The sequence below is a fragment of the Aspergillus bombycis genome, assembly GCF_001792695.1.
Source record: "Aspergillus bombycis strain NRRL26010 chromosome Unknown contig00059, whole genome shotgun sequence".
Taxonomy (NCBI): Eukaryota; Fungi; Ascomycota; class Eurotiomycetes; order Eurotiales; family Aspergillaceae; genus Aspergillus; species Aspergillus bombycis.
Window position 1 is genome coordinate 22449 of NW_019170061.1, and position 14562 is coordinate 37010.

At 49.9% G+C, this 14562-nt stretch overlaps 7 protein-coding genes across 7 annotated transcripts; 2 read left to right on the top strand and 5 right to left on the bottom strand.

Annotated features, from left to right (window-relative positions):
- Window positions 1-42: 42 nt before the first annotated feature.
- On the bottom strand, window positions 43-2032 carry ABOM_006997 (GABA permease; the record flags this gene model as incomplete). Its single annotated transcript, XM_022534126.1, has 8 exons — window positions 43-166; window positions 222-577; window positions 641-699; window positions 757-941; window positions 991-1279; window positions 1357-1579; window positions 1653-1812; window positions 1863-2032. The coding sequence occupies 8 exons, from the start codon at window positions 2030-2032 to the stop codon at window positions 43-45; spliced, it is 1566 nt and encodes a 521-aa protein (XP_022387912.1).
- Window positions 2033-3138: 1106 nt separating this feature from the next.
- ABOM_006998 (FAD-dependent oxidoreductase) lies at window positions 3139-4469 on the bottom strand (the record flags this gene model as incomplete). Its single annotated transcript, XM_022534127.1, has 5 exons — window positions 3139-3852; window positions 3917-4020; window positions 4070-4173; window positions 4231-4368; window positions 4441-4469. 5 exons carry the CDS (start codon window positions 4467-4469, stop codon window positions 3139-3141), a joined length of 1089 nt encoding a protein of 362 aa, XP_022387911.1.
- Window positions 4470-4968: 499 nt separating this feature from the next.
- ABOM_006999 (aminotransferase class IV) lies at window positions 4969-5970 on the top strand (the record flags this gene model as incomplete). Its single annotated transcript, XM_022534128.1, has 1 exon — window positions 4969-5970. One exon carries the CDS (start codon window positions 4969-4971, stop codon window positions 5968-5970), a length of 1002 nt encoding a protein of 333 aa, XP_022387910.1.
- A 463-nt stretch (window positions 5971-6433) lies between these two features.
- Window positions 6434-7947, bottom strand: ABOM_007000 (serine hydrolase domain-containing protein; the record flags this gene model as incomplete). Its single annotated transcript, XM_022534129.1, has 4 exons — window positions 6434-6507; window positions 6562-6975; window positions 7049-7480; window positions 7542-7947. The coding sequence occupies 4 exons, from the start codon at window positions 7945-7947 to the stop codon at window positions 6434-6436; spliced, it is 1326 nt and encodes a 441-aa protein (XP_022387886.1).
- A 494-nt stretch (window positions 7948-8441) lies between these two features.
- Window positions 8442-9842, bottom strand: ABOM_007001 (aspartate aminotransferase; the record flags this gene model as incomplete). Its single annotated transcript, XM_022534130.1, has 2 exons — window positions 8442-9527; window positions 9600-9842. The coding sequence occupies 2 exons, from the start codon at window positions 9840-9842 to the stop codon at window positions 8442-8444; spliced, it is 1329 nt and encodes a 442-aa protein (XP_022387887.1).
- A 476-nt stretch (window positions 9843-10318) lies between these two features.
- ABOM_007002 (alpha/beta fold hydrolase) lies at window positions 10319-11151 on the top strand (the record flags this gene model as incomplete). The annotated part of the gene is made up of 2 exons (XM_022534131.1): window positions 10319-10629; window positions 10716-11151. 2 exons carry the CDS (start codon window positions 10319-10321, stop codon window positions 11149-11151), a joined length of 747 nt encoding a protein of 248 aa, XP_022387884.1.
- Window positions 11152-11652: 501 nt separating this feature from the next.
- Window positions 11653-13663, bottom strand: ABOM_007003 (inorganic phosphate transporter; the record flags this gene model as incomplete). The annotated part of the gene is made up of 6 exons (XM_022534132.1): window positions 11653-11855; window positions 11913-12067; window positions 12120-12203; window positions 12251-12941; window positions 12991-13418; window positions 13488-13663. 6 exons carry the CDS (start codon window positions 13661-13663, stop codon window positions 11653-11655), a joined length of 1737 nt encoding a protein of 578 aa, XP_022387885.1.
- Window positions 13664-14562: the final 899 nt, after the last annotated feature.

A 14562-nucleotide genomic window follows, 5' to 3' on the forward strand; every position in this document is an offset into this window, starting at 1 on the left:
TGATCTATCCTTCGTATATTTTATGTCATGTCCATCAATCAATCATCTCAGCGTATTGCTAGCATTCAAAGCGTCCCAATCGATTTCCGGCCCTTTAAACTTATGCCTCCTTTCAATCCAAAGGAGTAAGATCAGTCCAAAGAGACCCGTGATGACCACCGAATTACTACTATCTTAGCCACAGCCCCATAATTCAAAGGGAGATCTAAAGGAGAACTCACTAATTCATGCTATCCAGAGTCGTCGGCACCGTAACCGGGAAGCAAAAGAAGATCCCACTGATGATCAACCAGATAACCGAGAAGATGTTCACCGCGTACCCGACAACAGGCCCTAAGTCAAAATGCCGGCGGGGTAGCCTATGGCGTCCGCAAGTAGCCAGGATTCCTTGTGGAACAGTATAGGTTATATTCAGAATGAGGATTGCCGTGTTCACGATCGAGTTGAACGCCGCGGTTGACGCGATGTAGAGGAGGCCGTAGAGGAGACAGAAGCCGGCCGCGAGTAGAGTAGTGCGAATAGGGATTTGGCGGACTGGATCGATGTGGCTCCAATAGGACGAGAAGGGAAGGCCGTTCTTGAAGTTAGCATGTTGTTAGCTTGTTTCCTCGTTGCTCGGCTCAATGGTTGAGGTACTTACGTCTCGTGAAAATGCCCATGCTATTCGACTGGAGGCGATCCATTGGCTGGGCACGCATGCTGCTTCGGTTAGCTAGGTTGTGTCCTGGTGAGGGGGTTCATGGTAGAGATTCATACTGTAGTAGAGCAGAGTTAGATATGCCTGCAAGACCGTAGCAGCGACCTTGTTCCCAGTTGCCTGATAGAAGATCTCCATGCTAGGCAAAAATGCTTTCTGCACTGCCCCGAGGTCGGTGATCACAGTAGCCATAACCACAATCCAGGGCACAGCTGTCAGAACGCCAATGAACATAGTCATGTTGCTATGGTCTCTTGTTAGACGAGTCAAGGATATCCGTACGGGAAACCTACATGACTTGGGGCAATTTCCGTCCAGGACTCGGCATCTCCTCGGCAATATGCGTACATGCACTTGTCGCGGCAAAGCAGTACTGGCCCACGCCAATACTCATCAGCCACGCTGGAGCAGGACCCCATCCACTAGACCCATGGTATTCGACAATATTGGTGGGGCGGTAGTGGTCTCTACCCATGGACAGGCAGACTATTATGACCAGGAGGAGACCGACCACGGACAAATACATGGCCGTCTGCGTTAGCCGGTCAATATGCTTTTGTGGAACTGTGAAGATGGGAATGACTATATATTGTTAGTATATATCAACCGCCCACGAATTCGGAGGTGACCACAGTGTGTAGGAACGAGTGGAAACGAACGTGTAATAATCACTATAAGAACATAGCAGAGGTACACCTGCCACTGCGTGCCGGCAAATTCCGGATACCAGAACTTCGCAATCCCGAAGGCTGATATAGCCGTGTATATGACCCCTGAGGCAGTGGTTACCCACCATGCTACCACGTTGAAGATGCCAACCGTGTAGGCGGCAAAGTTCTTTGAGAACTGTGGGGCAACGATATATGTGAAATGGTATTGACCCTGCGCGTTTGGTGAGTTTGCCGTCACCGGAATAACCCCTATATCGTGATACGAGTGCTATCAAGAGACTTACACCAGAAGAGGGAAGGGCAGAGCACAATTCAGCCAGCCCGAGAAGGACAATCCACTGAACTGCCGAGGCGATCATTAAGCCAAAAACAGCAGTTTGGCCACCCCCGTAACCGAGGGCCATCCCAAAGCAGGCAGCATAGGAAAGCCACGAATTAATGATGCTAGAAACGGTTATTGCCTTCTTCTCATATTGCATAACAGTTTGGTTTACCTATAGGCCAAGCCAATTGCTCCAGCCCAGGAAAATGATCGTTCTAGCTCAGCCACATGGCCCTGGGCCCTCAGGACAGCATCGTCCAGGTCATACACCTCACCGAAACCTTTCCCATCCTCTCTGGAGGACGGAATGTGTTTTCCATCTGATTCAACTGAGTCTGACATGGTGATTTAGGCTGTTCCCTCAGGGTTGTACATACACGGATGAAGGAAAGGGAAATGAGTATGGAGACTCCGTAGGCAGATAACACACATATATATGCAATACTAAACGCCACTCGAACTTAGACCCGGCGGCGTACAAGGACTAGCAGCGCCCTTGCTTCCGGATGAGCGGACAACGGATAAGCACCTCCGGGGAGATTAGACGGGTCCATGACTATAGTATCTCCTTGCATAGTGCTGTGCAACACGTCCTATACCTTTGAGCGCGGAGTAAGGAAACAACTGCCAATCAGAAACATATGGAGTATCTGCAAGATAGACTAAGAAGGGCTAAGAAGGCTGGCGAGTGCGGGGAAATGATGTTGAGCGAGTCGCGACTCCAGCTTGGTGGGTACCCTTCTGCCCTAGATTGACTTTATCAGCTCACTTGCTAGATAGGGACAAGATATACACCCTCGATAAGAGTCACTGCACACCGTATTCGGCAACTCTTATAGATTCTATGTGGATTTGATTCACCTTTCCGTATGGTTGCAGAGAGCAGAGGTATTATCACACGTATTATAGCCCCGTCCGTGATACTAGCAGCAGTATTTGATTCGAGGGGAAACGGATACTTGATAAGGGTGCCTGTAGCATAATGACGTAGTTCGGACACTTATCCTAAGCCCTGGCAGAGAATATGAGACTTAACAGATCATCAATGAGAGGAATGCTGAAGTCAATTACTGGTTCATGTGTCATCCGAGCTTTGTCGCGGTAGGGATGTTAGTTGCAATATATACTCGCGTTCAAGCCAAGAAGCTTTGATTTAACATGGATATGTGGTCTGATCTATCAAACTTTGCTTTAATGTCATATGTGACATGGTCGTATGATTTTATACCCAGCTAGGCATTCGTTAGATACTCTCAGCAAGTAGGAATTGTAAGTACTGTTCATTATAACAATATCACTCTGCGAGAGGACGGATCATACCAAGTGAGTAAGACGCGATAGCAAAATCCAATACGGATAAATTCAGAAATAGCATATGAAAGACTTAACACGGACTTCAATTTTCAATTGTACACAGCTAATCACGAACATAAACGCCACAAAAAAGGTCACAGCTTTGCGCGGGCCGCCAAAGCCTCCTCTACGAGGTTCACAGCAGCTTGAGCGCAGCCATAAGATGACTGATATCCAGCTCCTCCAGCACCGTAGTTGTGTACCACCCAAGTGTCTCCTATACGTTCCTTCTCGATTCTTGTCCCATTCTCCCGCACAGGTCTCAGGCCCACGCCGTGTCGAATGATATCCAGGTGCTCGATTCCCTTCCCATCCGTAAGTTGAGGACACATTTTGACAGCGCGCTTCATGATGCGCACGGCAAGATTGGGATCCGCCTGCGATTCCCAATTCCCCAACTGATACGAGCCGCCCAGGATTGTACCACCGCCAGCAGCGCGCGTCATGACATAGCATGCTTCACCATCGCCGTCGTCAGTACCGGAGACATCCAGCATCTTACCAGCGTCATTTCTGACTATCACGATCTGTCCACGAGCAGGTACAACAGTTTTATCTTCAACTCCACCCAGTTTGGAAGCCATAAGACCTGTACAGTTCACGATGAGGTCGACTTTGTGTTCCAGGTTAACCGACAGGGAGGCTGCGTCCAAGATATGGTTGAAAACAGCTCGCTTGAATACAACTCCATTTTTAAGACACTGAGAAACGAGCCAGGGAAGATATATAGCGGTGTTGATGCAGACGGACGTAAAGACTGTTGCAGAGTCAAAGCCAGGGCCATGTCGACTTTTGGGAAGAGCGCGAAACTAATCGATTTAGCGTGCGTGAGATTTGGACAACTTCGAACCAATACGCGAAAGTAGTACGTACGTTTGGAACAACGTCCTTGAACCACGGGCTCGGTGACAAAAGCTCTCCAAACCATTTTGCGGTAGTCGTACCAACATCTTTCGAACGGCTGTGTATTTCGCATTCTGCATTACTGTTAGTGGCAAGTCGCGAAACGAATTCTTTCTCGTTTACCTTGGAAGTGTATCCCGGCATCAGGGTGATTGCGTGCTAGATCCTCTAACGCCGTCCATGTGGACTTGTCCCAGTCTGCTGCCTTGGTGCCACGAGTCGACATACTAAGTGTGGCCTTGGTGAGCAATAGGCAGGACATTTCTGGTTTCGATTCGACTCACGGCATATAGTTCGCACCAGCCCACGGGGAAGCATATTCAATGTCGTAATCTCCAGGCATATGTTTCGCCGCAACGACTATCTTGTATCCTGGAAGCCTCGAGAGGAGAAGGGCCGTCGTAAGGCCCGCCACTCCGGCACTGAGATCAGGTATAGGAGTTAGACATAGCTGTGGCAGCCAGTACGCAGCATGCGGTTTGAAGGTCCCTCACCCGATAACAACCACATTCCTTTGTTCCATTGCGCTACTGTCTTGAAAAGCGATATCAACTTAGATAGTTTGCTGATTGAGGCCTTGGGAAATCAATATATAGTCCCAGCCTTCCAGTAGGAACGAACAACACCAGTTCCCGCCAGGGCTGGTACGATAGTAAAGTACCAAAACAAGTATACCAATACTCCAGTTCACTCCGCAAGCATATTGCCTTCTCCCAAATGTGCTGCCAAGAGGGAAATAGTTCCGTGTCTCTTACCAGGCTTGGAAATCATACATAATCGTTCAATCATCCGGAATAAACTCAGTTTCCTCTTTGGGCAAGTTACCGGGTCTGGTCAAAGCGCGACGGCTATCACTTGCGTAAGTCCAGATCTTTGGTAATGAGAAGCCCGACTTTGCCGTTCTCAGATAGCTTGTTCTCCATATACTTAAAGACAGTGCTCTATCTAGACATGTACCCAGAATTCAAGCCAATCTTTCCCTCTACTTCGTCTACAGTTCCACCCAAATCCCCAACTTCACAATGGCCTCCATGCAAAAGGTCTTCGCCGGCTATGCCGCACGCCAGGCTGTCCTTGAGGCGAGCAACAACCCCTACGCAAAGGGCATCGCCTGGATAGAAGGCGAATACGTCCCGCTCGCCGAGGCCCGCATCCCGCTCCTCGACCAAGGCTTCATGCACAGCGATCTGACCTACGACGTGCCATCCGTTTGGGACGGGCGCTTCTTCCGCCTCGACGACCATCTCACCCGACTCGAAGTGAGCTGCGAAAAGCTGCGTCTGAAGGTACCTCTGCCCCGCGAAGAGGTCAAGCGGGTCCTGGTCGACATGGTCGCCAAGAGTGGCATTCGCGATGCCTTCGTGGAGCTGATCGTCACCCGAGGTCTGAAGGGCGTGCGCGGCACCAGGCCCGAGGATATCGTGAACAGCCTGTATATGTTTATTCAGCCCTACGTTTGGGTCATGGAGCCCGAGGTGCAGCCCACGGGTGGTAGCGCTATTATCGCACGGACGGTGCGACGAGTTCCCCCCGGCGCTATCGATCCTACAATCAAGAACTTGCAGTGGGGAGACCTGGTTCGGGGTATGTTTGAGGCGTCGGATCGGGGTGCTACGTATCCGTTTTTGACGGACGGCGATGCTCATCTCACGGAGGGGTCTGGGTTCAACATTGTCCTGGTCAAGGATGGCGTCTTGTATACCCCTGACCGTGGTGTATTGCAGGGAATCACGCGCAAGAGTGTGTTTGATGCTGCGCGAGCCTGTGGGATTGAGGTGCGTCTTGAATTCGTGCCGGTGGAGCTGGCATACAATGCCGATGAGATTTTCATGTCCACTACCGCGGGAGGTATTATGCCCATCACCTCTCTGGATGGGAAGCCGGTGAATGGAGGCCAGGTTGGTCCAGTTACCAAGGCAATCTGGGATACGTATTGGGCTATGCACTATGACCCGACCTACAGCTTCCAGATTGACTATGATGGTGCTCAGAAAGCTGGTGTGAACGGGTTTGGGAAGCTGTGAATCTTTCTCAGCTTCTACAGAGATATGGACTTTTATGTTTTGTTCATTTTTCCTATGTTATGATCGATGAATCGCCGAATATGTATGTGTTAAACTAAATACGATAGCCATTCTAAACCTTGCTCCGTGACTCGACTACATCTTGTATTGAGCATCGCCAACTATTTGACGCATTTCCACGAATGTGGGAAATAATTATATATATGGGGAAGAACTCGCTGAAATCAATCAAGTTCCCTCGTCCCTACATCCGCTCCGCTTGAAGAGACGAGTGAAATCACCTATAGTACTGCCTTCTGCGTCTCTCTGTCTCTCTCTATATATATTGGAAACGATCTCAAATACCGAATTGATGGTATGGCAATTTAGACCTGTGTAGACAACATAGCACATAAGTTTAATCCTAGTTCTAAACTAGTACAAGTCTCTAGATAGTTATCATGTCTTCTATCAAATTGCCCTTCTACACCTTTCTAGACTCCAACTCATCATATATCATCTTCTCCACCTCCTCCATGCATCCCAACACCTGGAGATCTAGAGATATAACCGTTAGCCAGGTGCCGTTTCCACATCCTAATCAATACATACCTCCATATGGAAGAATCTGAGATGCAATAATAGCCCCAACCCCATTCTCCCGATCCGCAAACCAGAACAGATTTGCCAGTCCTTCCCAAGAACCAGATCCAGCTGCCCGTCCTGTTGGGCTCTTGCGATGGCTGAGGGAGAAGGACAGCCCCCAACCCTCAGTCAAGTCATCATCACAGGGCACCAACGGACAAGGGTTCGCGAGAAGCGGCTTTCCCGATGGTGTGTATTCGTTGCAATACCGAGGCAGATCTGGAATTTGGTCGGTGAACATTTCTACATTCGACTTGTTAACTTGCTGAGTGGCGTGGCTGGGTGGATTAGGATCTTTCTTGCCTTTTACTATTTCGGGCCTCAGGAGCTGAATTCCTGTCTTTGGATCTGTGCCGTCGTTTAGTAGCGTTGCGATGATCTCTGTGATGTTATATATTAGCCACATGGGTGCACATGTGTATAGTTGCCAGGGAAAGCTTGGTAGGTAACATACTGCAATACTCAATGGGCTTCCCGAAACAGCCTGCTCCCCCCATGCAGAACCTCTGGCGTTCCGTTCCAGGTTTGCACGGCAGAAGAGGATACCGATACAGATGGTCGGTGACTTTCACTGTACCATCTTTATCGCGTTGATGCATGTACGCCAGGTTCATTTTCATCTCTTTAGAGGGGAAGAATGTGATCGATTCAATCCCCAGAGGCCGCAGAATGAACTGCTGAAAATACTCCTCCAGGGATAGACTGCTGACTCGCTCCACGAGCACACCAGCCCAATCAAGCCCGACGCCGTACTGGAACCGGGTCCCTGGCTGATTGACCAATGGCCGGTGCAACACGTCCGCCTCGTGGCCGGAAAAGTCGTCCAAGCCGAGCGGGCGAGACCAGTCGCGAAGGTTTAGATCCTCGAAGGCGTAGCCAAAGCCGGCTACACATGGAAAGGTCAGCGTTAATCAAGGAAGCTGTGTAGGGGGTAAGGAAAGCCTTACAGGTATGATTCAGCAGCATTCGAAGTGTGATACCGCGGTCTTTTGGGACCAAGCGAAAACTGCCGTCAATCTCTCGCTCAAGGACTTGGACATCCTCTAACTCTGGGGCGAGCGATTGGACTTGTTCAACATCATCGAGTGCCAGCTTGCCCTGTTCAACCATTTGCATGCAAGCTATGCTGGTTAGCAGCTTTGTGCAGGAAGCAATCCAAAACACTGTGTCTAAGGACATCGGGTCTGGGGAGTCATTCCCACGCTTTCCGGAGGCATGACTGAAAAACACGTCGCCCGCACGGTCGACAGCGCAATAGACGAGGCCGGGAACCTTTGGCGATGGACCCGATGTCGTCGCATCCAACATCCCACGAAGGGTAGATGCGGTGTCCTGTGACAGTTTGGCAGTCATTGTGCTGGTTGTCTTTAAATAGTTGCGCTTTCACGCAGAAGCTTTGGAAGTAGTAAATTAAGTATGTAGAGTCAATGATCCAGAATTGTATTTCCCCGTATTCCGGGATGTTCTACGTCAATGCGCAGGATGGTACAATATGCACGAGTGGGATGCTGCTAGCTCTGCTGTAAAGATAAGCCCCGCCACGATGCGATAGACAGCATCTCAAAGTGAACTCATTAGGAAACTGAGGGCGGCATTTCGTAAGAACTCAAGTATTTCGTGGGAGCTCAAGTATTTCCCGATCCGGTAACTGAGAATGTTCGGACAAGCCCCACTATCAAGCTCCGCTCAAATTTAGGGGTATAGAATAAGAGAGAAATACAACAGACAATTCAGGGCCGATACGGTCATGGCTTCCAATAAAGTTGGCATGTCATACACAGAATACCGTCTAACGGCATGACAGGGCTATCGCTAAACGAGCCATTCATAATCACACACAAACATCATCAGTTCCCCTTCACTACCTCGGAGATGCACCTCGCGACGTAGTCAACATTCCCCTCATTCAGCCCACAGAGACTAGCTCGTCCAGAGGGCATCAGATAGACATGATACTCCTCCTTGAGCCTATTGACATGCTCCTTACTCAGGCCAGTGTAGCTAAACATCCCAGTCTGGGACTCAATATGAGACCAATCCCCAGGGGTAGCAAGGCCTTCCAGTCTCGTCCGCAACTGCTTCCGCATGTCCATTATGCGTGAGCTCATAGTGTTCAGATCTTGCTGCCATTGCCGTCTGAGTTCTGCATCCGTCAGGACAGTTTCCACAATCTGAGCACCAAATCGAGGCGGGTTAGAATACTCTGCACGCGCAATCAGTGACAGTTGAGATTTGGCACCTTGTACGGAAACGTCCGAAGGGGCGACTAGATGCAATGCGCCCACGCGTTCACCGTAGAGTCCAAAGTTCTTGGAGAAGGACTGTGCAACGCATAGCCCGGGAATCCTTTGGCCAGGATCTTGGCTCGATAGTAGACGCTCTGTGAAATACCGCACTGACCATGCGTCTTCTTCCACGTTTCCAGTTGCGAAGCCTTGGTAGGCACTATCGAACACGACGAACAGTTTCTTTTTCAAAACCACGTCGGCCAGCTGCTTCCATTGGTCGCGGGTCAGGTCCAGCCCTGTGGGGTTGTGAGCACACGCTTGAAGGATGACCACATCGTTTGGCTGTGCATCTGTCTCCAGCGTCGAAAGCATATCGGCAAATCTAATGGATCGCCTGTGTGGATCGTAGTATGGGTACTCTTTCTGAACTACATTCGGGCCTGCCACCGCCCAGACTGTTTTGTGGTTTACCCAGGTAGGATCTGGGATAAAGACATGCTGGGGCTTCAGGTGCTTGGCAAGGAATGCGGCGCCCAGGTGGTTTGCTCCGGTGCCAGACACAGCTTGGATGCTTGCAATGTTCCGGCTTTCTGCGAGCTCAGTCCCGAAGACGAGCGACTTAGCAATATCCAGAAATACAGGAGACCCTGCAATACCAAGATACTCATGGTGTGATCTAGGGTCGGCCGCAATACGCTCTTTCGCCTAGTCTCATGTTAGCATCTGTTGGGCGTGCAGGCGGACGATACGCTGTCAAGCCCGTCACACTTTACTTACTTGTTTCACACTGGGAAGAATCCAGGGTTGGCCCTTTTCATCCCGATAGGCTCCTGCGATTAAGGAGACTTTCGTTGGGTCTTGGTCTGCGTCAAAATCGGCTAGCAGGCCAAAGGCAGCATCTGCTGGAAGGACGGGCACGTCGAGATATTGGGCAGACATGTTCCCAGATGCGGTGTTTACAAAGTTTCGAGTAAGTGCTGGCACCAGTCTATGTAAAAGCTGGCTGTGGCTGCGAAGCATTTATTGAACCGGCCGGTATGCAACAGGTTGTCTAGGACGTTCAAGATAAATGCCAGAGCTGTTGTAGAAAAGAATGATCTTAGAAAACGAAAGCTATGTCCAACGTATCATCCTGCATTATTAGAACTATGGCTGGGCACTATATACTGCTAACATACTACCTAGTAACTACCTGACCGATCGGGTGGATGAAATAATGCCGACGGAATTAGGGCTAATGCAGCTGCCGACTGGTGCGGGAGTGCGGGAGACCATCGGCATCTCCACCAGAGACAAACAGAGCAGACATCGGTCAAGTTCCGACACGCCGACGGCATACTGACTGGAGGCAAATTGACTCATAGTTTTCACGGCCAATCGACCCATATATATATAATCTAAAAGTACATGCCAACCCTTCCGCTGTAAACACCCAGTCAAGGCATACCCTATACAAGATTGCGCGGAGATTCAATCCCCTTAGCAAACCCGCCAAGATGGACAATATCGCCACCTTCTCCCTAGACAACGCCCCTTCCTACGAGAAGGTCCAACTGCAAGTCGACGGCGTCAGTCTCGAACTCTCCACGATCTACAAAAAGGGCACTCGTCCACCGTTCGTCTTCCTGCACGGCTTCGGCTCCTCAAAAGAAGAGCTCCATGACTTCGCCCATCTCCCCCATCTCAGCGAATATGGACTCCTTCTCTACGACGCCCCCGGCTGTGGCGACACAACCTGCTCCGACCTCAGCAAAGTGAACATCCCATTCCTGGTGAAAACCGCCAAAGCCCTTCTCGACACTACGGGGTCACCAAATTCCACCTCTCGGGCCACTCCATGGGCGGACTAACCGCCCTCCTCCTCGCATCGGAGATCCCAGACCGCGTCCTCAGCTTTGTGAATATCAAGGGCAATCTTGCCCCGGAGGACTGCTTCCTCAGTCGCCAGGTCTTTCTCTTCCCCGCGGACGACGCGGAGGTGTTTTTCCATGAGTTTACGGAGAGGGCGAGGCGGGCCCCCGCCTTCTCGAATGCCATCTATGCGTCCAATTTAACACGCAAGGTCAGTCCCCATGTTACATATGGGATTCTGTCGACCATGGTCGAGATCACCGATAGTAATGACTTGCTTTCCTTGTTTCTGGGTTTCTCTTTCCCCTGCATGTTCATGTATGGCGTGCAGAATGCTTCTTTGTCGTATTTACCGAAGTTGAGCGAGGGTGCTGTCGAGTTGGCGGAGATTCCGTATAGTGGCCATTTCCCTATGTATTCCAATCCGCCCGAGATGTTTAGGCGCGTTAAGGAGTTTTTGGAGAGGGTGGGTGCTTAGAGCATTGACTTGTTCTTTTTTTCTTTTCTTTTCTTTTCTTTTTAGACTTGCATTGACTCCTAGATTGTTGTTGCGGAATTGTTGCGTGTTGGATAGCATGAAGAGCTTAGAATAGACTTTGATGTTTGATCGAGGTTTGGGAGGTCTACGGCGTTAAGTGTATGAGATATTTATCTAGCCTGTTGCTCTACGTTTTTCTGATCTTGTTGATGATATAATCTGGATTTGTTGGTGCAAATCACACGAGTCCTTCTTGGCGGACTATCATAGTCCGTGTGGAAGGATAATCTATATAAATTCTTTCCTTCGTACATATATGAAGTCCATACGTATATAAATCTCTTCGCTCCATTGTTCTTTTGGGAAGGCATAGTTTGGCTGCACACAGCATCCGTAAAGCTAATTAATTACACTGGGAAAAGCAAAGGGTATATAAGTAACAGATATCGGACACCCAATCTCAGCTCCAACAACTCATCATCTTCTATGTAAAGGTAATACTTAGACGCCCATGCCCCACCTAGGGGCATTAATAATAATGCCCATTAGACAGCCGGATATGATACCAGTCACGGGCAGAGTAATGACCCAGCCGAAGTAGATCCACAGAATCATGCGCCAGTTGATAGTACGCCAGGTTCCACTGCAGAGACCAACACCGACGGTTGCACCTGAGATACATTGCGTTGTGGAGACCGGAAGCTCTACATATGGTTAGTGGTCAGAGGGTGTCACCATGCAAGAGTATACGGTGGACTTACTGAGCCTGGTCGCTGTGATGATCGTAATGGCAGAGCCAAGTTCCATGGAGAAACCACGGGAAGGGGAGTGAAGCGTAATCCTGTTGCCGAGATTTCGCATGATGTTGTAACCGTAGGTCCAGATTCCAATGGCGATAGCAGCACCTCCAAAGGCCCTGTAGAGATAAGTTTCGAGTCGGTCATGGGAACAGGGTACATGGTACTTACAAAATCCAGTAAGGGACAGGACTCTTAGAGTTGAGCTTTCCAGATTGCCAAATATCGTAGATCGTGGCATATGGACCAACAGCACTATGATAATTAGCACAGTTTATAATTAGCCAAACCTGGAGACATACTTGGACACATCATTGGCACCATGGGTAAAGGATGCAGTGGATGCCGTCAGCACCTGCAGGAAGGAGTACATGTACTCAGTCCTGTTATCGTAATGTTTTGCGTGCGCATGGGTCATTTCAATGTCGCCAGTAAGGATATTCTTCTTCTTTTGCAAGCTGACAACATCTTGCTCGATTCCCCGAAAGAAGAAGCGCTTGAACTGCCAGAACAACATGGCTGGGTGAAAGAACCCCTTTCCTTCCGGCCGAGGGCCAATGATTGAGAATTCTGACTTTGGTGCCACTGAAGGTGCATCGCTTGGCGCTTCTGACTTCAAAGCCTCGGAGGAAGTATTCTGGCCCTCTTTCGCCAGCCCACCTTCGTTCTCTAGGTCCGACGGTCGGTTTTCTTGAGTCGCAGCGCGCTCCACCTGCAGCTGCTCCAGAGTCTTATGGCCACTGTAGTAATCTTGCACGGGCGAGTACCCTTCCGGCGGAGGGGGAACTTCTCCACGACGGAGAACTAGAGGGCCAAGGAAGAGATGGTACCATTGAAGCTGCCAGTCCTCCTTCAGCAATCTTCGGTACAGCCAGGGAAGAAAGAAAATGGTAACGATCAAGGCGACAGCAGCGCCAACCCCAATAATCACACCAACCGTCTCTGCGCCAGTAAGGGTAATCCTGCTCGACCCACCCTTCCACACAATGAGCACTATATATAGGTAAGCGAATATTCATGCAGTTCTGGGTACACGGCTCACTGGTAAGGAGAGCAGAAGTAATGCCGAAGTAGATAGGAATAGCAATGAAAGCATTCCGGATGGAGTTGCTCCGCAGCATCACTCCGTACTTAGTGATCAGGAAGACAATGGCACCAAAGGCGCCCGACATGAAGGGGGCAATGATCCATGCCAGGAACACCTGAACAACGCCGGAGTTGATATCACCTCCCCACCACGAAACGCCGTTCGCTCCAACCGACGCAATACCCATTCCAATGACGCCACCCATGATGGAGTGTGTGGTGGAAACAGGCATTCCAAATTTCGTCGCTATGGTAAGGTAGATGGAGGAGCCCATGACCGCACATAGCATGCCCAGCATAAGCATAGAGGGATCCTCCTTGAAGAGGTCGACTTCGACAACCTTCGTCCGGATTGTATCTGCAACACGGGCGCCCACACCAATACTAAGTCTTGGCATTAGCATCTGATATCCTCAGAAACACTGGCTGGGAAGGACAGTGGAGTGTCCATACCTGCCACAAAACTCCATGATGGAAGCAAGTATCATGGCCTGCCAATACTTCAAAGATCGCGATGAGACTGACGTCGCCCAAGAGTTGGCGACATCATTGGCGCCAATATTCCAAGCATCTAGGAAGGCAAAGATGGTGCCGAGAGCAAAGATGTAGTCAAACTGGTGAAGGGCCATCTTGGCAGAGGCTTGAAGCCAACAAGAGACTGGTCGTGGGTCAGGCCACAGATCTTCATAACCAGCGGGGCATGCATAGCGGCTATATATACCATGGGCAATTTCCTACAGAGGAGAAGTAGGTAGAACAAAAGCAAAATCCTAGCACGATCACCCAGCGTTTCCATACTTTTGAACATAGTAATCCGCCCACCCTCCATGTAACCTCAGACAGGACCAGATTCAAGGCTAGGGATAATTCCCTAGTATTTTCGGCCGCTGAAAGTCAACTGATGGGCTCGGATGCTCCGACGCTCTTGGCAGTATATCGTTCAATTGCCAAGGAGTCCGCTCATAAACAGCCTTGGCACCACTTGCTTCGAAAGCTTATATGGCCAATTAAAGCTCTATAGAAAGGAACGTGGGCTCGGATCGAGCTCATGAGTAGCGCTAACAGTCCAGTTCCAGATTCTTGGCATCCGCCATGGTATATGACAGTGCTGCGACATGACTTGAGTTTCACTCGAAGTACCCTTGAAAATGGCTGCAACTTCGCAGCCCTGGCCCTAGTCTTCCACAAAAGGATCGTGAAGGGGGGTAGCCATACCCTATCCAGGCTGAGATTTGCCTTAGTATTCCTTTTCGTGTGGCAGCCACAGATCATTGTTGGGTATTTCACGGACTCGCTTTGGACCAGTCTTCTTGCAGCAGTCGAGCATGCTTCGTGCCTCCAAGTCATTTCCTTTCTTGGCAGGTTGTCTCCTGCTCATAGAGTCACCACATGGAAGCTGCAGCTGCAGCTGCCTGACACTAGAACCGACTAAGATACGAAGGTAAAAGCATGAGCAAGAGAAACTGACTAGAATAAGCATAGTACTGTTGCTAGAAGCAGAAAATCTCCGACCAACCAGTCTGTCACT